Source organism: Aquila chrysaetos, chromosome 22 (genome assembly GCF_900496995.4).
Source record: "Aquila chrysaetos chrysaetos chromosome 22, bAquChr1.4, whole genome shotgun sequence".
Lineage (NCBI taxonomy): Eukaryota > Metazoa > Chordata > Aves > Accipitriformes > Accipitridae > Aquila > Aquila chrysaetos.
Window position 1 is genome coordinate 2,804,486 of NC_044025.1, and position 23,031 is coordinate 2,827,516.

The following is a 23,031-nucleotide window of genomic DNA, read 5'->3' on the forward strand; positions in this document are numbered from 1 at the left end:
CCCGGCCGTGCCGGTGGGTAGCGAGCCCCTCCGGCGCCCGTGTCTCGCCCCAATCCGCGCCGGCCGAGGTAGCGACCTCCCTCACGGACTCAGAAAGGCAGCGCGCAGCCGCGCCCCGGGTGTTGGTGGCCGAGCGGAGCCCCGAGAGTGCGCGGAAGGATCAGGCGATCCTCGGAACAGCCCGCGCCGGGGGGTCCTGCGCCGCGATCTCCCCCCCCCCCCCCTCCGCGCCCCACGTGGGTGGAGATTTCCAGAAGAGCCGCGGCACCGCACGTCCCCTCGTCCTCCCGCGCCGGCCCGGCCCGGTCCGCCACCGCCCCGCCATGCTCAGCGCCAGCCGCGCCGCCGCGCGCCTCCCTCTGCTCCTGCCGCGCGGCGCCCCCGCGACCCCCGGGCCCGCCCAGGTGCGCGCGCGGGTCGGCGGCGCTGAGGGGACGGGCGGGGGGGGGGGGACGGGACGGGTCGGCGGCCCTGAGGGGACCGGGGAGGCCGGAGGGGGCTGTGGGGGGGGACGGGGGGGGGCGGAGGGGCTGTGGGGGGCACGGCGGGGGCTGTCGGTGTGAGAGGCCCGGCGGGGGCGGGCCCGGCCCCGGGCCGCGGTCCGGCCTGCTGGGCTGTTTCGAGTTCTGGGTAGATTTTATTGCAGCGGGGTGTTAACCGGGGCGCAGCAGCAGCAGGCGGTGGGTGAGGAGGGGATAGCGTGTTTCACGCGGCTGGGTCTGTTTTCGAGGAGTTTTGTCGTAATGGGGCTCGATTCCTCACACACGCCCACCCCGTGTGAAAGCTGACAGCGGTGGTCAGGCTGGGAAAGGCAGGCGAAGGCCTTTTGTGGACGGGCACCGACACCAAATCCTGCAGCTACCTGCGCTGGACGTGCTCGCCGCTGTGTCCTGGGCCGAGACAGAGCAGGTCTCTGTTTCGGACATGGTGCTGGCCTGCTCTGACCGGGCCCTTGTGCCCTTACCCACTCACAGAGTGTGGCTAGGCCAAGTGTCTTGAAGAATTAGCAAAATATTTATGTCTTGGTGTGGTCCCGTTTGTGTTAAGATTAAAAAACTCATTCTCAAAACAGGAAAAGGGATAGTGCTTTCAGAGTTCTCCAAAATAGTGATTTGCACGTGGAAAGTTGTGGCCACTGCAAGAAAACTTAAAGAGTTGCTGCGAAATCTCGACTGCAGATTCTTCAAGGGATGTCATAGGTCATTTGTGGCTGACCACACAAAAAGCTTTGAGAAATGGGGTTAATGTTTATCTGCTGCTGTTCATTGAAAGCTGAAGGTTCAGAGTTAATTTACTGAAATGTCTTTTGCTTGGTAGCATATTTGTAGGCTATTTTGTATGAGTGAAATAGCTCAGTTCTGGTAATTCAAAGCAGGGTTATGCCAGGTGAGTAAGTGTAGTAATTGGGTTTTTTATTGCAACCTGACTACTTCTCAAATTATTTCTTAATTTGCACTTAAGTTTTAAAAATAAAATATTGTAGTAGGACTGTGTCACTTCAGAAGTTGTCTACCTTTGAAAGTCTTGGCTTGAAGATTATTTAATGTTTAAAATTAAATTTTCATTAGAACGTCTTTATTTTATAGACATTCTGGAATGGCCTCAGTCAAAACGTTCTCAGAGCAGCATCCAGCAGAAAATATGCGTAAGTGTTTCCTTGTTTTTTCATGTTTGGCTGTTTGATATTTATATTTACTCTTCTCCTGATACCAGAACTGATTATTGGAGTCAGAGATGGAGTAATGGAGCAAAACCAGTAAGATAAAACTAAAACCTATGCATATCAGTTTTCTAAGGCTGTTTCTTTATCTCTCAGTTTTTTTCCAAGGGGAACTTTAAGAATTGTTCTTCCTCCCTTTTCCCACCACCAGCAGCATCCACAAAATGTGGATTGTTGAGATTTGTTTGATTAAGAGAAAACCAAACAAACAACACAAAACCAACCAACCAAACAAGAATACCCCAAACATTGGTGGAATGACTTGTTTTAGACTGGCATGAAATGAGGGTAATGAGTGGCTCCATTTCACTACAGATAAAATTTATTTCAAACAGCTTGTGCATTTTATTCACTTGTTTTTCTTGTTGCAAGGTAATGGGAAAAGAGTAGCAGTTAGTTGTGTAACTTAGTCAGATGTTTTGTGGCTGATGCTGATTCAGGACACAGAATGGGAAATGTGTTTGTGTTGGGAAAACTGCCCAGTTCTGGCTAGTACAGAGAAAAACCAAGCAGTTGCACATTTTCAAGATCGCTGCTTTATGTTACCTGAACTGGAGTCAGAGCGACTTGGCATCTTGGGGAGTGAGAAGGTGATATCCTGGTAATAAACATGGTCCTGCTCTACCTTCAGTATGCTTTCTTCATCCCAGGACATGGTCTTGTTTATAAGGCAAAACTATGATTCAGGAGTTCTCTCCAGCTTTGAAAGGGGTAGTACACACTTCCTAGAAAGAAGGAGGAGATTCAGATTTGTCTTGTGTAGGGACCACTCCCATTTTCAGAATTAAATTAGTTTGTTGCTCCTCAGGATGAAAAAGATGGTTATCTTGGGCTCTGGCTCAGAGAACCCTGTGTATGGGTTTAGTAATTTGTTGTCTTTGTGTATTCTTATCTTCATGCTAAGCAGTGATAAATAAACCAATACAATTTATTATTAGCGTTTTGACTCCAGGTGGATTTTTTCAGCATGTTCTAACATCAGAAGTAACACAAAACAAGTCCGGGAAACTTCATGTGTGTAGGGGCGAAATTAGTTATGGCTTTGTTTTATGTCAAAATCTTAAGGGATGTGGAGAGTATATGTTGTACAGATTATTCTGGTGAAGAGTAATGTTTTATATGTTTAAATAAATAAGCAGGGATTTAGCTATAAGTGTTCTGATTGAATACAGAGGCACAAGGTTAAATTCCTGTATGAGGCAGAGAACAGCTTAGGTCAGAATACAACATGTATTTTCTTCAACATCTGGTGGAAGAAATCACATTGTCCTGTCTTCAGGATAGAAAGCTTTTTTGCTATCTAGTTAGTTATTTTTCTTTAGTAGTAATTTTATTTTTCCCATAATATTCTTTACAGCTCAGAAGCAATTAAAGGTGCTGTTATTGGAATTGATTTGGGTACAACAAACTCCTGTGTGGCAGTTATGGAAGGAAAGCAAGCGAAAGTAAGTAAAAAATGAACACCAGCTTGCAGTAACAGTATTAGAAGTTGAATGTCCAAATTAGCATTTTCAGAGGCAATGTTTTTTGATGGCATCCTGTTACATTTTTTACATAGGTGCTGGAAAACTCCGAAGGTGCCAGGACAACACCTTCAGTTGTTGCATTTACGGCCGACGGCGAACGCTTGGTTGGAATGCCAGCAAAGCGGCAGGCAGTAACTAACCCACACAACACCTTCTATGCTACCAAGCGTCTCATTGGGCGGCGCTTTGATGACTCTGAAGTGAAGAAGGATATGTAAGTGAGGGTGGAGCACAATTCCATTTCCAGCAGAAATGCATAAAATACAATGGTGTATAACACGACCTGTTTTAAAATATAACCCGCTTTTGGGTGAAATAGTTAAGCCCTCATGTCTCAAAGGTTCATTGCTTATGTTGTGAGGGCCAAGCTGCATTTTGCTGTGTTAGTTACTGATCTTTTTAGGGTTTTCGGAGAAGTCAAAGGTCCACCGTTTAGTCTCTCTTCCCCCACAGCCTTGCTGATGCTGTGCAAGATGGTCAGCATCTACCAAAGGAGACTTCTGTCATTCTTGAGGCGTTTAGAATCAAAGCTGTATGATCATATCTAAGGCTTGTGATTAAATGGTGTAGCTGATTAAAAGCAGTAGTAGTATATTGGTACTTTTGGGACTCCCTGGATCTGAGGCTACTGTTGGCAAGTTCAGTATTCTTTGTCTAGAACTTGTACATGTTCATCTGCTGATACTAATTGTAGGGATTTTGTGCTGTATGCTGATACAGAAATTGAGTGTGGAATTCTTCTGTTTTTTAGTAAGAACGTTCCATTTAAAATTGTCCGTGCCTCCAACGGTGATGCCTGGGTAGAGGCTCATGGGAAACTCTATTCTCCAAGCCAGATTGGTGCCTTCGTATTGATGAAGATGAAGGAAACTGCAGGTTGGTACAGTTTGGTCTTTGCTATCTGTGCACACAAGTGTGACCTTGGTACTGGGCCATGGTAAAGGGAAGTGGCTGCAGCCATACAGATACTTTTTTGGCATGGGAATCCTTATGTAGCAGGCCCTTATATGGGGCAGATCGTGGAAGGGTACAGTGATGGGCTGTTACAAAGCCTCAAGGAAGATCCCTGCCTACCTCAGTCTGGGATTTTTGGCAAGATGTTAGTGCTTTACTTAAAACATATTCTTACCAAAATTGAATACCAATTGAGTTGATACTCAATTTTAATTGAATTGAATGCACACTTACTCAGAAGGGGGAGCTCCTTTTCCTTGTAAACTGCAGTCCTTGTGCGTCCCAGGCTGCAGCTGAGCACGGGCTGTGGCTTTGTTCTTATCCAACTACAAGATATGTAGCAGGAAAGGGAGTGTTCACCGACCCGATTATTGGGCTGAATTAATAGCTTCTTAGCCAATGGCGAGTTTGAATCTTCACTAGCAGAGAATATCTGTTGGCGTAGAGATTTTTTTTTCTCCTTTTCAATTCCTAATGTAGTTTCTGGGGAAATTGAGTAAAATACACAGCAGTAATAGTCATTAGCTGCCTTCTGCAGCCTCGATTGGTAAACGTGCATACAGTGGTAGGTGTTTGGAGGGCAGGACTAAAGTTTATTACTGAAGCTTCATCCAAAGATGATATTTTTTCAGTATTAGGTCCTGGACGCTTGCTAAAGCTCCACCCAAGAGTAAAATATGAGTATGTGATATGTGAGCATCTAGATGTGATGAATCTGGCTTACTCTGAGGATGGTGTTCCTCTGCCTTAAGCAGGGGTCTGCTTCCTGTAGGTTTGTTGGCTTTTGGCCTGCATGCTACATGAATTGAACTATGGAATGATCTGGCTTTGCAAGCAACGCAGAATAATGCAGTATGTAAGATCTGTGTGGGGCTAATGCATAGGCGTAAATCCTGTCTGGATTCTTACTGCATCATGCACATTCTTATTTTTCAGCAGGTCTGAATCTGTGTTTGATGACATCCTTCTCTATTTTTTTGAGAGAAGTTTGTGGCCTTAAGTTAGGGCGTAATACATATTTTTTTCTGACTTGCTACCTCAAACGCTTGTAAAGTTAGTATATATACATTATCTGTACCATATAAAGATTACCTACAGCAGACTCTATGAAGAGGACAAAAATGAGTAAGTTTTAAGTGCATCACATGTTGAACACTCCAAAGAAATGGAAAACAAATTCACTCTCACACACTAAAAAGACAAGCTCTCAGATGAATTCTCAGACTCACTAGTGGCGTCCAGTTACTGATTGAATTGCAGAGGTGCTTTGCTGTTCCGTCAGAAATCCACAAACTGTTCCATGTTATGTGGAAGGACTTGCTTTCTTCACAGCTCCCTCTACATTTTCCCAGAAAGCAGCAGGTTCTTGAGCAGCAAGCCTGTCTTCCGTTCTTAGTTCAGGAAAATTATTTCAAACTACGTGGTAATAATATTGTTACTCATAAAGATAACTTTCTGTTTTGTCTCCTTTTTCCTCCAGAAAATTACCTGGGACATTCAGCAAAGAATGCTGTGATCACAGTCCCTGCTTACTTCAATGATTCTCAGAGACAGGTATTCACCAAACTGTAAGATTTTGGGGCTTATAAATTGCATTGTTTCTCTCAGTACTTAGCATTCTTCCTCTTTTTTCCTCAGGCTACGAAAGATGCTGGGCAGATTGCTGGCTTGAATGTTTTGAGGGTGATTAATGAACCAACAGCAGCTGCACTTGCCTATGGTCTGGACAAGTCTGAAGACAAAGTGTAAGTGCCTGTTCATAACACCTACCCTCTCTTAAATAAGCATGCTGTAATTTGCTTTGTAAATGCCTCTTCTGCTTTCTGTTTTTTAAAATCATTGGTTGGGATTCTGCCAAAGTAGACTCACAGCCTTGAGTCAGTGCTATGTAATGTCATCTCTGTTCTATGCCAACCATACTTGTTAAAGGAAGTGAGTTCATAACTTGCAGCTACAACTTAATTGACACTCAGCTTTGATAATTATGTTACTTACTGGTAGCAGTGATAGGTGTGGCTAAGGACAACTGGGTGAGAGGCTGTCACCTTTGGTGCTAAAGTGTAGCACGAGAGATGTGCTGAGGTTTGGTGCCTGCTATCCACAGCTTGCATCATTTTCCCTGACTGCATTCAGTCACTGTTAAGGGTGGTTATATAAATGCAGGTTTTTTGTTACAGATTTTGTATTTCTGATGTGGATTATAGTGCTGTGAAAGCCTCACATTTTGAAAAACATGTTTCATAATGATTCTGGTGTCCCTGCCCTTGTCATTGGATGCTAGTGTGTCTTTTTTTGAAGATGGAGGAACTGCCCTCTCTGAAATAATGGGCGAGGTTAAGCATCATGCAGCACGTCTTTCAGAGAAGACTTCCACATGGACTCGAGTGCTCAAGGAATGCATATGGTGTATAATTTGTTTACTGCTGTCTTTAGAGAGGCCTTTAACTTTTGTGGACAAGCAACATGAATTCTGCATACTTCATCTCCTAAGGAGAGTGATTTTTGAGCCACACAACTTTGTCTAGAAAGTAATGTTTTTCTGCATCTGTTCTTGTAGTATTGCAGTCTACGATTTGGGTGGTGGCACTTTTGATATTTCCATTTTGGAAATCCAGAAGGGAGTCTTTGAGGTGAAGTCCACCAATGGTGACACTTTCTTAGGTGGAGAAGATTTTGACCAGGCTTTGCTACAGTATATTGTTAAAGAGTTCAAGAGAGAGGTAAGGTATCTCATCAGAATTCAATGTTGTGTTATATTGTTTTTCAACCTTGATTAACTTCTATAGAAGAACAGGAATTATTTTTAAATTATTAGGACTTGGTTTGTAATCTATGGCACAGTTGAAATTTAATAGTATTAGACACCTGTTAGCCTGGCTTCCAGTTCTTACACTTGTTTTCTTGAGGTGGAATATTCCTCCCCTGAAAGACATAGAGTGGCAGGACTTCTGCCTTTTTTTCGTCTAGTGTAGCAGGACTATGCTATACACTATCCTATATACTGCTTACTTTTAATAATAGAAATTTGTGGTCCAATTGAATGTGTCAGCACAGATGCGTACAGTACAGGGTTGGCTGCAGGAAACTGCAATGTAATTCCAACTCCTTTGCCAGTCCAGTTTTGCCTTTATATTCTGTGATGCAGCAGCTTTTCCAAGCTTTAATTGGTTACTTACTGTATAATCACTATCAGAGCAGAGTGGGCTAGCAGATGTTTTTGAAATGGTAAATATATTTGCCAGAAGTGAGAGAGATCAGCAAAAGTGCATATATCGGGCTGTACTTCTACAAACATCTTCACAGTCAAGAGTGATAGGAAGGTGAACTGCAATGAAGAAAACTTCTCCATGACTCTTGTGCAAAAGCTGAGAGTCTGTTAACCCATATCGTTTGTTGCTTAGATGGGTGTTGACCTGACGAAAGACAACATGGCCCTTCAAAGGGTGAGAGAAGCGTCAGAGAAAGCAAAGTGTGAGCTTTCATCATCTGTGCAGGTAGGTGGCTGGGTTCAAAGCAGTCTGGTGAAACATTTTGATACACTGAGTTTTGCATTATTTTTGTTTACAAAGCTCTATGAAATTGCTTTTTTCTTGTGGTGGAAGAACAAGCTTCTGTGCAACCAAATGGCATCACTTAAACAGGAAGTCCTTTAGCAGGGTAGACTGTTTAGGAGCACAATTAGTTGTTGGAAGCCAAGAATGTTAGCGGGTGCTGGGTTTTGCCTTTCTTCTGGCACCATGTTTTCTCATCTTGCAGGGAATGTGACCTTGTTCCCAACTTACTATGTATTTGAGAAGTATGATGGGCATCAGGGAATTTAGCTGCAGCGAGTACTGCTGGGTTACTGGAAGCGCTTGCAACTTTGTGCAGGCAGTTTCAAAATCTTGGTGCTACTCATTCCACTGAAACAGCTAATTTGTCTAATAACAAGAAATAATTTCCGTAAGGAACCTTTGCGTATTTCCCTGTAGAAGTGTTGTCTAGACAATGGGTGACATATAACCCCTTTTTTCCACTGCTTTGTATATTAATGCATTCAAGCATGTTCTTTATTCACTACTGAATAAGGAGCTGGAGAAGCAGCAAGTTGGGGGTGTAATAGTCTTGCCTAAGTGAAATTAAGGTCAATTATATAGTAATTGAAATGGGGACACTGCCAGTTTCTAGGTTCTGAATAAACATATTTTTTTTTGATGGTGGTCTTTTTGTTGGCCAGTGGGGAGCTCATAGCAAGGAGTTTAGGCCAGTCACAATGGATGCATAGTTCTGCCAGAGACATAGCAGGCTCTGTTTTACTAGCTCAAGAGTTGGCAAATACAGTCTGTTCATACCAGGAAAAACTGAATTCCTTAACTCTTTAGCAGTGAAGGGAAAACAACTTGGTTTTGGCCCTATTTTCTGCTAATATTTTTGATCATGCTATTTATAAAGTGAATGCGCACTTCTAGTCAGTAACATGGGGTTAATTCTTGTTGTGTAAACTTAATCTCTAGAGCTTAAAGCATTAATGTTTTTAATGCTTTGCTTTGTAGTATCTTTTGATGTCAGCATGACTCAGCACTTGAACAAGATGGTTTCAGTATAAGGTTTGCTTTAAAAATCCAGCATGTGAATTTGTAAGATGATTCACAAATAGCCATGAAAAGGGGGGATTATGGTCCCTGGCACTGATGAACTTTGTGTGAAATGGCAATGGACTGGCTGTCAAACACGAGTTGTTTGCATTTAGAAAACAGTCATGAGTCACTTCCTTCAAGTAGCTTACCTTACATGAAATGTTAGTCATTTGGCAAAATCTTTCGGAACTCTGAAGATGGGCTTTCTTCTGTGTTGTGCCAAAGGAAGAGGATTAAGGTTGTCACTTCTAATGTTTCAGCTCTTACCTCCTGGCTGTGATAGAAATTAAATTGTTTTTCTTAACAATAAAAGACCTCAGAATAACACAATATTAAAATTGGAACTTAACAGTTGTAATGGTGAGATGTGTAACAAAGTAATTTTCCTATCTGTTGTCTGAAATGTCAAACATATAGGTATACCTTTTGCCACTTAAAGACTGGGCTGCAGAGTGAGCAGGCACGTAGATGCTTCAGTACAGGCAGAATAGAACCTGTAACTTGATCTAAAACCTGTATGTAGCTGCCTTATTTGCCATTGCTGTTTTTCACTTTGTGTCTGATTCTGTGCTGCAGACTGATATTAACTTGCCATACCTTACTATGGATGCCTCTGGACCAAAGCACTTGAACATGAAGCTGAGTCGCTCGCAATTTGAGGGCATTGTAGCTGATCTGATCAAAAGGACGGTAGCGCCATGCCAGAAAGCCATGCAGGATGCTGAAGTCAGCAAGAGTGACATTGGTGAAGTCATCCTCGTCGGTGGCATGACCAGAATGCCAAAGGTATGAGATAAGTCGCTGTTACAGGCAAAGCTGGCACAGCTACCCAGTGCTTTCTGTTAAGGGTGATCTGTAACAGAAAAGTTAGGAATCTGATAACTTCAGAGCTCCAGCAGCTGAAGGCCCCCAGGAGCAGAGCAGACGTGCTAAGTAGTCACAGGAAAGCAGTGGCAAGGGACTCTCCCATCCCGTTTAATTAACTCAGCTTGGATCTGGGGGCTGTAGCTGAGTTGCACTTCACAAAGACAAGTGGGAGGTATCAGGATTTGAAAATTCAAGTTGGCCTTCTGATGTGGGCCAAACATAATCGGCATTGTTCAGATACGCAGAAACACAGGGTGTTTTCTCTTGTTGTGGACTTCAGCGTGTGAAAAAGGTACATTTCAATGACAACAACCTGTCAAGTAATCTTTGCCTTGCAGTGGGTATCTTCCCCGTGTAGAGCACTTAGAGCTAGCTGTGAAGAAACTGCACAAGCAGAACGGCTCTGCTGCCTGCTGGTAGCATGTATTTGGCTGCCTGTTTGAGGCTGGGTGTTGTCGAGCATATTTAACTGGCTGTTCCAAACACTCGTTACCTAATACCTGGCTCTTGTATTCTGTGGTGGTAAGCACCAACAGGTAACTTAGAAGCTTGCTCTGCTGACATGCACAGTCTTGCAGATAAGGTGCTGTCTGCTGGTGATTTACTGTTCTTGTTCATAGCAGTGCAGACTTCTGCTTAGCTCCCCTGAAGTCAGAGCTGAACATGTATGTACACTGCTCTCTTCAAGGGTACAGCTTGTCCTTTTCTGCAGAGATCATCAAAATCTCATTCCACACGGATCAGTCAGGCTTGGACTATTTGTTTGCTGTTAAGATTTGTGATTTGCAGGTCCTTTGTAGGATAGTAGGTGTGTACGCAGTCCTGCTTGGGATTGATTTGGGGTTTGGTGGTGGGTTTTTTTTCTTCCCTGTGTTAAATGAGCCTCGTGGCTGGAGGTGGTATTAGTGAGTGCAGAAGGTCACCCAGGCAGGGGAACCAGAGCAACAAGATAAACAGAAGCTGCTGCTCTGGCCAAAGCTCAAGTGGAGTAACTGTGCTATACCTTCCCAAAGTCCCCGCTGTTCCAGCTGGATAAAGGAAAAACTGTGTGGTTAGCTAGGTATAAAGTGATGAAAAACACTTCTAGAAGTAGTGAATCCCTTCCTGAAACATTATATATCCTTTGCGAGTGGAAGACAGTACTTAAATGTTGATTTTAATTTTTTATTGTCATTTTTACTTTTTTACCCCCTATTTATAAGCCCCAGCATCTGTGGCTTTGAGTTTACATAATGCTTTCCTGAGTGCCTGTAGCTACAGCTCTGGCTCTGAGATCAGCGCCGGCATGTTGCACACAACACAGAGCCTTCTCTCATGTATGTTGTTGTGTTTGCTTCACCCTGCTAGGAGGGGACGTGCCATCTTTGGAGCACTCACGTGGCCAGTGCTCCAGGAAAAGTACAGTGGGTGGTTGGAAATAATGTTTCTTTTGTACTGTAAAATATGCCTCCAGAGGCGGAAGACTTGCACTTAATTATATGCTCATACATAAAGTGTCTTCCTCTGTAATGAGCGCTCCCGGCAGATGTCTCTTGGCTTCAGTGCAGAGGAGTTGGACATTTGCTTACAGCACAGTTTTCCAGGCACATCATGCTCACCTGTGCCGATGTGTGCCTAACAAGCTGCGAGTGGGAACCAACTCCTACACCCTTCTCTTGTAAGGTAGAGGAGTGGACTACTGAGCTGTGCTCTGGTGCAGACACCTTACTGCATTCCTGTGTGGATACTTCAGCAGTAAATCTGTTGCAATCATGAGCATGTCCTTCCAAAAGGGCAGAGCGGTGAAAAGCTAGTAACACAGCTCAGGCTGTCTGCTGACATAGCAAATCTATTTCTCTGGTGAAACAGCCCATTAAATAAAGAGTTTGAAAATACTGTACTTCACACAATTTCCTTTTTTTGTTTCCTTTATTACACACAAACAAGATGAACTGTCCTTCTGCTCTGGATATTTTTTTACCTTCCCTGTGCTCTGCCTCCACAGCTGTACCGTCCTTGACAGCTGTGTTCTGCCCAGTGTTGGCTTGTACAAGTTCCCAGGGAGCAATCCTTGACTCCTGCTTAATAAGCATGGAGTGATCCCTTCTGAACATGGCTGGGCTACATGAAAGGACTGATGTAGGTTGACTTGCAGCTGGCAAACTTGATTGCAAGAAGGTCTCCGGGGAAGGGGTTGTCTAGACTGAAAGGAGTGCATTTAATAGGGCGCGTGGAAGATGGGGAATTAGGGAGCAGTCACAAGCCTGAAGCTCAGTATTTCTATCATGCCACAGGGTTACATGGTAGCAGGAGCATAAGGATACAAACCTTTAGCCCAGGCTGGCACCTTCTTGTGGCCACAGCACTGGGTGGTAATGGCTCACTCTGCATATGAGCTGTGCTTTCTCTTCATTCAGGTGCAGCAGACTGTACAGGATTTGTTTGGCCGTGCTCCTAGCAAAGCAGTTAATCCTGACGAAGCCGTCGCTATTGGTGCAGCTATTCAAGGTGGCGTGTTAGCTGGTGACGTTACTGATGTGCTGCTGCTGGATGTAACTCCCCTCTCCTTGGGGATTGAGACGCTGGGAGGTGTCTTCACAAAGCTCATCAACAGGAATACTACCATACCAACTAAGAAGAGCCAGGTACAAATTGACTCTAGATGGGTGGGTCTTTTGTGGTGGTCTTAAACACCCAGTGAAGGCTACCCAAAGCATGCCAGTAGATAGTCTTGTCTCCTCTCATCTGGCAAGAAGCAGCAGCATAGAATCGGGTTTAATGTCAGCCACTGAGTATCTCTGTTGATTATTAGTGTGCCCAGGAGGGGAGGTAAGTTGAGTTAATGTGTGCCAAGATACCCCAGGATGTTTGTGGCCTGGTCAGGATTGCAGTGTGTATGCCATGATGTTAACTGTCAACACATCATTCTGAAGAAGAATTGTGTGGACGCCTTCTGTAACTGAGCAACACACACATTTGAGACCACCTTGGTCTGCGTGCCTCAGAAGGTGTTATTTTTTTTCCTGTGTTGTAAGGCCCTAGTAGACTTGGGTGTGATCCTTTCTTTCACTTTGCCTTGTCTGGGTCTGCTAGTGTGTGCTCTTACTGATAACGCTTGTTCTGTCTGGGGCGTGGGGTTGGGGCAGGAGCCCTGCCACTTCAGGAGGAAATGTTCCAGTAATGTGGCTGGCTGCCACTGGAGCCTGCTGCTGGCACAGCATTGCCAGTTTTCATGTGGTTGAGTGCATTTAGGACAAGATGCCAGGGAGCTTGGCTATTGCTAGTCTTGGTGCCTTGGTGTTTGTCAGAGGAACAGAGGAACATCAAGCATTTAATGATTCTTTATCTCTTTGAAGTAGCTTCTCGTTATTCCTTTCCTTGTTGTTTAGTCAGCTTGTAACTGCATCAGTTCATGTGTTGCAATTTAGTAGCTATCCAGTAATTTCTTGTTCCTTTTCCACAGGTGTTTTCTACAGCTGCTGATGGGCAAACTCAAGTGGAGATAAAAGTATGCCAGGGAGAGAGAGAGATGGCTAGTGACAATAAACTGCTTGGCCAGTTCACATTGGTATGTTGGCTACTCAGTGTTGATGACCTTAGACTTGACTTTCTTTGAGAAGTTCAAAGCCTTCTCCATTTCAGTTGACCCCTGAAGGCAGTGGTGCAGCAGGGTCATCTTACAGAAGACATTTGACCCTATTTGTAGTAAAAAAGCAGTCTCTAAAGGCACAGCATGATTCTGGGACAGCTTTTCAGTGGCAGGGGAGCAAATAGCATTTAAGATGGAACTCAAAGTTTCTAAGCAGTCTTATGTGGCCCAGGGGCTACTGCAGCTTTAGGGCCTGGTCACCTAAAAGGGCTCTCTACTTCTGGGCACAAAGAGCTAAAAGAGCTCTGTAGTACTAGGCCTGTGCAGCAGATAACCTGAATCATGGCCTCTCCTCTGGTGTTGCAAAGACAAGACTTGGAGCAGGCTCCATGATACCTGCAGTCCTACGATAACCCATTTCTAGCCTAGTACTGCTTTTCTGTGAAAGCCTGTGGAACTGCCCTGCTTACTGGAGAACAGATGTGCTCCAGGGATTCACGTGCACAGTATGTGGCTGCCTAACCAGCTCCCTACGCAGAATTGGTTTGGTCAGTGTTGGCAAAGTTTGGCACTGTTAAAACTGTTTGTCCAAACTTGCTGTTGCTAGGAGGAGCCCTGCAGAAAGAAAGGGCTTTGCCTTTTTTTTTGTACTTTTGAAGAAAGCTGTACTGCCTGTCGCTCTTTTAAAATGGTAGCCTCAGAGGTAGTCAGTGAAGTCTAGTTATGTCCAGAACTGAGGAAACAGAGCATCCTGCCATGTCCATGGAAAAGGGGCTTGTTTAGCAATAAAGCAGAACCTGTGTCACCTTGAAACCTTGGGACTACCTCTTATGGTTTCTGAGCACTTGTCCTGGGTAGAAATCTCTATCATGTTAAATCTGTCAAGATACTACTAATTCACCACATGCTGCCAACAGGTATTTAGAGTACTCTGCTCTGAGGGTTAGTTAATAGTTGATTCAACTGACAGATCACCAAGATAATGTGCCCAACACTGGAGCCTTCTACCCTGAGCTCATGTCTGTGTGGGAGCTAATGGCTAAGTACTTCTCGTTCTCAGGTTGGGATTCCTCCAGCGCCACGTGGAGTGCCCCAGATTGAGGTCACTTTTGACATTGATGCTAACGGTATTGTTCACGTGTCAGCGAAGGATAAAGGCACCGGACGTGAACAGCAAAGTAAGTGCTCTGGGATGCTGCCTAGGGACAAGGAGAAAAGGTGTGGAGCAGCAATGGTGCCATAGCATACTGAGCACTGAGGGTAACACTAGGTGACTCCAGAGGTAATGGAGTGCTGCCATGATGGGCATCCCACAGTCCAGGGGTGGGGACTGTGCAGCATGTTACTTGATTATGAGTAAGGGTGACACAAGCAATCTGTTGCCAGGGCAGCATAGATGTAGTTGACATAATCTTAGCCTAAGTGCCTCCTCTGGAAAGGAGGGCAAAGGGTTACTGCAAAATGAGGTAGGGAAAGGGAGAAGTGACAACTGACCTGTAGTTCAATTTTAAAGAAGTAAAGCTTCTGTAAACATGTAACACTCTGTTGCCCAATCTGTTAGCCTGCTGACAGAGACTGCCACCGATAGATGCTCTGTGCCTGGACTTTAGGCAGAGATGAAGCATCTGCCTATACCAAGGTCAAGGAAGTCCTCACTGGCAGGGTTTTACCACCTTCCAAGTCATTTTGCACTGTGTGATGGTCCTTTCTTCGTCTTGCCCTCTGCTGTGATCACTATAGAAATGTTTCAGCAGTGCACTGCTTCCTGTGGTTTCCTGAATGTATCAGCTGTGCCTCAGTCCCCAGAGAGGTGGTGGGCATACAGGTTGGCTAACTGAAGGCTCACAGGTGTTTGTGGAGCAGTGCTCCTGGTGCTTTACAGGGGTGTCCTGTGTCCCTGAGGAGCAGTTGATGTTCTGCCCTACTTTACCCTGAAGGGACAGAAACTAGGGTTTGGGAATCCAGCACCCTGTGTGAGTTGTTTTGAGCTGCACTCCTGGGCATGGCATTCCTTTGGGAATGCCCTCTGCTAACGCAGGAAGAGATTGCTGTCTGTTTGAGGCTGCCTGCATGAAGGTGCCAGCTTTTAAGGGAGAAATCAAACCAGGAAGATCTCTGTTGAATCCAAGGCACGTCACATACAGCTGGACAGATCAGCCCTGTGCTGAGGCCCTGTTTTGTTTCTAATTACTCCATTACAAAGGTCTTGAAATTCAAGTATTTTGAAGCAGCAGGTATTTTGCCTAACCACCTTGTATATTTTCATCCATTTAGGCTGGAAGCATTTCTAAATGGCAGGAGGCTTGGGGACTTCAAGCTGTCAGTATATTTTGCTCCGTAGTGCAATGAAATGTCAGGCCCAGTGTTCTGGGGTAATTAACAACATGGTTGACATTTTCGAAAGCTCTGTTGTGGGCTCAGAAAATTAATTTGAAGCATTTGTAGATTCCCCTGATACAAAATAGATCTCTTTTGTGCCTCTAACTGGGAAGCCTCTATACTGCCCTTCAGTTGTTTCTTGGAGGCAACCACTTGAGCAATCAAATGCATGCTCCGCTTAAGAAAAATATTGTTAACTCCGTCTTGGCAACTTGGAGGTATATGCTGGTCTTCACCATACTCCTTGGCTTTTAGCATAAATTTATTTCCAAAAACACTGCTTGTTACTTTGATTTCCTTGTAGATTTTCCATGTGTGGCAGCCTTCTAGCTCTGAGTAAATGTCTCCTGATAACAGGCAACCAGAATTTTTCAGCTGCCTATCTGTATGCAAATATGGTCCTAATTATAAAGCTGAACTACTCATACCATGCCTGCATTCAAAGGACATGTGTGTCTGTTTAGAGTTTTGTATTGTACTATGGACAAATACTGTGTAGAAAACTTACTACTAATGAGGATCCTAGTATATCTTTTTTTTTTTTTTTAACTTTGCAATATCCAGGATCTTGGTCCTCTCTTTCCCAATGAAGTTCTGCTTTACTGCAGAACTTAGCTTACATCTAGGCTATGTTTTTTGGCACAAATGGAGAAAAATAGGGGACCTTTAGGACCCCACCTGTAGAATCATGTCATGTTGTCTTATCCTGCTACCAGCCTGGGCTGCTTTCCAACAGTGAAAGGAATCTCTGCCCTGGTAAAATGATTCCGTCTGTTTTGGTGGGGTTTTTTGGTTGGTTTGGTTTTTTTTTTTTTTTCTTTGCTGTGTTTTTCAGTTTGTGTTTTTAACCTGCTGGAATGCCCCTTTGGTTTGGGGGCTTTGTGTCCTCCATTTCCAGGAGGAGTAACTGAAGAACAGTCAAAATGACTTGTAGATCAGTGGACAGGAAGTGTCTGGCAGAGCTGGGGAGCTCATAGATCTAAGATATCAGGCTTTTATTTTGCCAGCAGCATCACTGCCTCTTCAAAGATGGGCTGCCTTTGTACTGCCCACGGGATCCTCACAGGTGCAGAGTCCCTGAGCAAGGCTGCTGCTGTTGATCGGGTTTGGGAAATAATACCCTTCTCTCCTCAAAGATGAGAGAACATTCATTATTAATGTTTATTCTCTAATGCAGTTGTTATCCAGTCTTCTGGCGGCCTTAGCAAAGATGAAATTGAGAACATGGTGAAGAATGCAGAGAAATATGCAGAGGAAGACAGGCGAAGAAAGGTAATGTGATCATTATGGTATCTTGCAGCCAGTAGTGTACCTGCTGGTTATTGCCGTCCTGTGCTATTAAGTGTGCCCACCTTTGAAGGAGATGTAGGCTCTGGTCTGATTAGTCTTGAGCTGTTTGCGGTTACCCAAATATCTGCTTGCTTCCTTATATTCAGTTTACACTCCAGAGTTGCAAGAAGGTGTATGCAGAGACATTTGGATTTTGGGTTTGGGTTGGGTAACTTGCCCTGTGTGACTAGCATTTTAATTCCTCCCTGAAGAATTCCTGGGACATGGAGGCAGCAGTAAGCAAACTCACCTGCCTGTTGTGACAAACAGCTTTGCAACTCTAGTTATGCTTTTTGTCATCAATGCCCTTTACTGTCCACCTGCCTGTTATCTTGGCTGTGTATTTGAAGCCAGCCTACTACAGCTGGGTTCTTGCAGTGATGTTCCATTTAAATGGAGGCAGTATGGGGATATTTAAGCTACTTTCTCTGAGTTTATTTTAAAGCTTAACTTACAGAACCTGCCAAGTAAAGTTGCACCTCAGCCTCTTCCTTCATAAGTGGGAAGTTGCTTTCCATAGTGCTTAAAATCTCACTGTGGCATCTTGAATGCTAAATTCATCTGAGTGCAGTATTTGCCCTCGGAGCAGGTGAAGACATCAGGAGGTGTTTGAAAGCCTCACTGACTTTGTCAAGAGAAGGTGGACACTTGCCATGGTTGAGTGACTGAACCTGTGATATAAATAGAATTAATGGTTGGAACTAATTGGTTTAATGAGGGTAGTACTAATAAATTATGCTACTAAATATAGAGCATTGATTTTTAAAGCAGGCACAGCGCAGGCCTACTCTGGGATGTGGCACCAGCATGTGTTTAGCAATTGTTGAAAGGGGCACACTGAATTGATCCACTTTGTGTTCTCCTAGTCAGTAGAAACCTGTCTCAGGTGTTCAGGCAGTGCTGTAAATCTCACCCTCCATAGTGAAGGGATTGGAAGAGGACTGAAGGGGAGGATGCATGGAATAAATTCACGTGAAGAGCATTGCCTTGCCTCACCTCAGAACATCTAAAGCCACAAAGCATTGGCTCATTAGCATTTGTAGGTTAGATGGAGAACCTTTAAAGACCTTGGTCTGAAAGTCACACTGTTTAAATAACTGCATGTTTGCCATGAAGCGTAGGTGGTGGCCTAGCATTTGAAGAGGCTGTGCTGAAAACTTTCCTGTAGCCTTACTTCAACTTTGTGTCTTAAACTGCTGAATAAGTTCTTCCCTGTTGTAGTCCTGAAGTGAGACTCATCTCTGTCCAGTGACCTATCAGGTGAAGGTGATTAGGTTATTTCCTTAACTAACGCTTCTCTTTACTTGACTTGCGTAACTGTAATTGTCAAAAATCTCTTGTTACACCTTTCTGATCATGGTTTTACTGCTATGGAAGTATCATGAATGCATAAACAGAGTTATCACTGTGTTGGACTCAGCATCCTGCTGTGAATTTTGACATCCCACAAAGAGTTGAAGTCATAGTGTAGAAACAAAATTATTTTTCATCTGCTTTCCCCTGTAAGTGGTTAGTCTCCTGAGAACATTATCTCACCCTTGTTCAGGTAGACTCTTCTTTCAGATGGAGAGGGCTGGGTGTCCCAGAGACTGTTGCTGGTGGAATAGTTCATGTTGACACTGGGACTGAATTTTGTCTCAGCAAGACTACTGCTTCTCTGTACTTAGAGCCTACCCTGTGCCCTGTTGGTTGTCTTTGCAAGAGTAACATTAGGAACTGGTCTTTCTTACCTAGCACAGTGGGGTTTTTTCCACTGTTGAAATGTTATGAGCATTTGTAATAAGGAGACATGAGTAAAACAACTCAGCGTTTTACTAGTGTCTAGTGCCCTTGTTGCTGAAAGAGCTCAAGAATATTTTCCAAAAGGTCTGTTGCTTTCCTGAGGAGCAGAGCAGAGAGAGCTGTGCTGTCTCTGCAGTTGCTGGCTTTTTCAGTGTGCCAACAGTCATGGTGCATTAGTTGCTTCTACTTCCAGGGAAGTGAGTTTGAGTGTGAAAGCGTGAAAACTGACCCGGTGCCAGGATGCATCTAGAAATGGTTTGCTTGCATTTCTTCTTGCCCCTTTGCCATTGAGAAGGACACTGTGTAGGAACTAGAATGGAGTTTAGCAGTTTGGGGAAAGAAATGTCACCTGCTAGATCATACGTACGCAACTTGTATCGCCAGTGACGTATGCAGCAGGCCCTTACGAGCTCTTTTACCCAGGAACGTGTGGAAGCTGTAAACATGGCCGAAGGCATCATCCATGATACAGAGTCTAAGATGGAGGAGTTCAAGGATCAGCTGCCAGCAGATGAGGTAGGTAGTTTCTGATCCCATAACAGTAAAGGAGGTAAGATTCCTTACTAAATCTTTGCTCAAATTCTCACTTAACTCACGGCTGGCTTTGGCCAGTGGTAACAACTATGTGCGTATTTCCATGCTGTGTAAAGATGGCACAGTCATCGACTTCTGGTTTTTGCACTTGATGAGTGGGCTGAGCATGGCTGGTAGGAGGATGTAAGGACATACTTAGAAGAACATGGTTTGGATAATAGCAGATATCCTATTTCAAAGTGAGAGTTCAGTGTCACTGAAGATCTGAGAGCCTGGAAAGCTGTTAATGAAAGGTTCCGGCAGGAGTTTGTCCTTGACTTGGTGTTGCAGTGATTTGATAAGAACTGTACTGTGGCCTGTGTGAGAGGAGAATTCTGCTCAAAAGCTAGAGATTATGAACAGTGCCTACCAGTGTGTTAGCAGAGGGACAAAGGCAAAGCTGCTGTGTGGTCCCAGCAGTACATACACAGCACCCAAGAACTTGGAGGCAATGAAAATTGCTGTATCCACTTAACTCCAATTTTTCTTCTGTCTTTGGAGTGAAGTAGATATTTAGCATCAAAAGAGTGCTTTTCACACCACTCTTAACAGTTTAAACTCTTGACAGTTTAATTTCTGCGTTATGAATTTCAAAAGCCAAGTTTAAAACAGATTGCACAATCTTCAAGTTAACAACTCTCAGAAGCAGAATAAAAGGGCTCCTAGGGACTCCGTGAGGCATTTGAGAGAACAAGATTATAGTTTATTGGTAGGTAGCCTCTGATGAGTTTAAATGTTGTTTTTGAGCCCAGCTTCTCTCTCTAGGATGGATATTGGCTGACTCTGTGTTTGAATTTATGATCACTGGAGTTTTCTCTCACAGGAGTACAGAGCCTCAATCCCTGTTCCCTGCGGGGACTGTTCCCTGTAACATTTGGGGGGGGAATACCAAGGGAAAGTGGGTAGTAGTGCTTGGAAGAAGCCCTGTGCTGTCTGGGTGGAGATGGTGGCCTGACATAGAAGGCATTGACCACCTTCCCCTTCCTGCGGGTCTGAATGAGAACTCTGCCCACGTTTTGACTGCGAACACTGCTGAGCAAGCACTGCCGGCACAGCTGTCCCCCAGTAACCTCGCTTCTCCAGGCCTGCCTCTCCAGCAGTGTGCCAGTCTGACAGAGAAATGCCAGACTGTGTGGAGGGTTTGACAGATGGCTACAGGGGCTGGGATGAGACCATATTGCTTTGGTTTGCCTCTCTGCTCCTTCTCCCACGTGCAACAAAGGGATTAAACAGGGTGGTGAACAGCCTTACATGTTGGCTTTCTGACAGTGCCTTAAATATAGATGAAAACCAGCTTTCTCTTCCCTTTACCCCTGGCTCCTGGGGTGACTGACTCACTGGTGAGGTGTGCCAGGGAGAGCAGCGCTCATCCTTGGCGGGCTGTTCAGTCTCTGCAGGGCTTTCTGTCCTTGGCGCCTCTGCTGAGACTGCAAACAAGGGGACCGATTAATGCCAACTGTGGCACATTTAGTGAAGTGGACAGGTGCCCATTGGGAACTGAGCACTATCCTAGTCCCTGCAGATGGTATGGGTCAGTTTGAGACTTAACTTCATGCCTTCTGGAAAAAAAGCGGTACATTTGCTGTGGCCAGGAGGTGGGTTAAAGGACAGGAATGAGATTCTCAGTGAACAAAGTGCAGGATTTCATCATGTTTGTTTGTGACTTAATTGCAGTGCAACAAATTGAAGGAAGAAATTGCTAAAATGAGGGAACTTCTGGCTCGTAAAGATACTGAAACAGGAGAAAACATCAGGCAGGCAGCAACCAGCCTGCAGCAGGCTTCCCTGAAGCTCTTTGAAATGGCATACAAGAAGGTAGGTTCACGGTCACTTCCATTTTATAGCCGTCAGATGGGGAGGGGTGAGTCGGGACACCAAACATTTGAGTAAGATCTGTGCTTGTAGTTAATGCTGAGTCTCAGTGCAACTCCCTTGCAGTAAGGTGACGCTTGCTGAAGGGGCAGCTGTAGAAAGTCAGGAGGAGTCGAAGGCCTGAAATTTTGGCCATCCTGCCATAGGTAGCCTGCCTCCCAGGCAATGTTACATTTCTGTACAGTGTTGTATGGAAAAGTACTGGAAGCTCCTAATAGGGAGCATCAAGAAGAGCACGGACAGGGCTTTCCTCTAGGTGTGTGGAGGGCCTAAAGAAGTAAAGTAATGTCTGGACTTACTTTAAGGATGATTGTAAAACAGGCTGCATGTTCAGTCTGCCTAAAATTACAGTAGTAAGGCCATCAGGATTTTCTTCTCAATCTCCTTCCCAGTGAAAGGCCCACCCATTCAAGCCCTGGCAGATGCGTACTTCACCAGGATGGAAGTGGCACACTCTGCCCAGGTGACCTTGGTGGGGCTAAGCTGTCCTTCCTGTGGAAAGCTGCTTTTCTAATGTCAAACTGAAAACATTCAGTGCTGCAATGCAAGCTTGTTGCATCCACTGGGCAAGTGTAAATAATGGGAAGATAATTTCCTCCCTCTTAGTAGCAGTCATGCAGAGATGAAGATTGTTTCCATTCTCCAGTGGACAGTTACCCTTTTCACTGAAGGAAGGGTTTCTTCAGTCTAGAACTAACCTAAGCAGCTAGCTAGGAAAAAGATGTCTAGGAGAAGCATTTTGTGGTTACTACAACTAATAAGCCAACTCTCTCACAGATGGCCTCCGAACGAGAGGGTTCTGGAAGTCCGGGGGATCAGAAGGAAGAGAAGCAATAAGAAGTCTCTGTCTTGCCTTGACTAGAGTATGAAGAGGAGAGCGATTTTCTTGGCGCTTGGGAGAGAAGGGACCTTCCTGAGCAGCAATGGGCAGAATTCAGACTTACTGTGTTTTGGCAGTATTCTATATATAAAATTCTTTAATGTATAAACTTAGTGATGTGTCTGCTAGATAAATTGTCACTTGATGAAAGTTAATTCACGCCAGATGAAGTTCTAAGTGTTTGGCCCTGTGGTATTCAACTGAGGCACCTGGGGATTCGCTGATCATTTATCTCTGATACTTGACACAATGGTGTACTAAATCTGATATCAAAGTTTGGAAACCATGTCACTAAATTAAAGGGTGGAGATGGAAGTCCTGCTGGAACTGGGAGGAGAGTAACATCTGTATGGACCCTCCTTGTGGATGTGAGTACTTGTGAGCAGGTAATAAGGCCTGCGAGCAGCAGTGACAAGGCTGGTTACATTGCTAGAGAACATTCAGATCTGCAGCTAGGTTAGTACCCTTGTTCTGAAGGAGAAGGGTGACTTCAAATTTAGCTGTAACATTATTTCTTACGAAAGAGGCTATGTGGAAGTTAAATTCTTTGCTTGTCTGAGCCTTCTGCTCCATCCTGTGTCTGTTCTCTGCTTATGGTAAAACAATTTCCTTGATAATAAAACTGTTATTGGATCCATTCTGGATTTTTTTTAAATAAAAGCAGAAAAGTATCCAACATGGAGTTCTTGGTATCCTGGCCTTTGATGAAGAACATGAGCATGTTAACTGCCTGTGAGAGCTCCTGAGGGGGAACAGTCAGCCAGCTGTAGTGGCAGCAGCTTTCTGGAATTTGTGCTTCATTCATGTGCAAAAAGAAAGTATCTGGTGTCAGATTAGGGTCCATCCCTTCGGAGAGTATCGCTGCTGCACTCGCACGAGGTGCCTGGAAGTCCTGCTGTGACCTGCAGTAGCAGTGGGACTTCACCTTCAGGCACTTCATGCTTGGGCTCAACCTTCTGAAACAG

General features: G+C 44.5%; 1 protein-coding gene, 1 long non-coding RNA gene and 1 other non-coding gene across 3 annotated transcripts; 2 read left to right on the plus strand and 1 right to left on the minus strand.

Annotated features, from left to right (window-relative positions):
* The first annotated feature begins 221 nt into the window (after positions 1-221).
* Positions 222-22,748, plus strand: HSPA9 (heat shock protein family A (Hsp70) member 9). Its single transcript, XM_029997926.2, has 17 exons — positions 222-404; positions 1,587-1,645; positions 3,078-3,165; positions 3,279-3,460; positions 3,998-4,122; positions 5,681-5,754; positions 5,839-5,945; positions 6,758-6,920; positions 7,602-7,694; positions 9,393-9,602; positions 12,080-12,307; positions 13,126-13,230; positions 14,312-14,429; positions 16,808-16,902; positions 19,165-19,257; positions 20,989-21,129; positions 21,964-22,748. Exons 1-17 carry the CDS (start codon positions 324-326, stop codon positions 22,021-22,023), a joined length of 2,022 nt encoding a protein of 673 aa, XP_029853786.1. The 5' UTR covers positions 222-323; the 3' UTR covers positions 22,024-22,748.
* Positions 10,115-19,079, minus strand: LOC115334113. The gene is made up of 3 exons (XR_003921037.1): positions 18,971-19,079; positions 18,306-18,309; positions 10,115-10,128 (listed from the first exon to the last, which is right to left on the minus strand). It is a non-coding gene; the product is annotated as an uncharacterized LOC115334113 (long non-coding RNA).
* Positions 12,559-12,629, plus strand: LOC115334473. Its single transcript, XR_003921131.1, has one exon. It is a non-coding gene; the product is annotated as a small nucleolar RNA SNORD63 (small nucleolar RNA).
* Positions 22,749-23,031: the final 283 nt, after the last annotated feature.

Coding starts and splice junctions, on each gene's coding strand:
- HSPA9 (XM_029997926.2), top strand. CDS start 324: ATGCTCAGCGCCAGCCGCGCCGCCGCGCGCCTCCCTCTGCTCCTGCCG. Junction 13,231..14,311: donor TGCTTGGCCAGTTCACATTG/GTATGTTGGCTA, acceptor TCTCGTTCTCAG/GTTGGGATTCCTCCAGCGCC. Junction 19,258..20,988: donor ATCAGCTGCCAGCAGATGAG/GTAGGTAGTTTC, acceptor ACTTAATTGCAG/TGCAACAAATTGAAGGAAGA.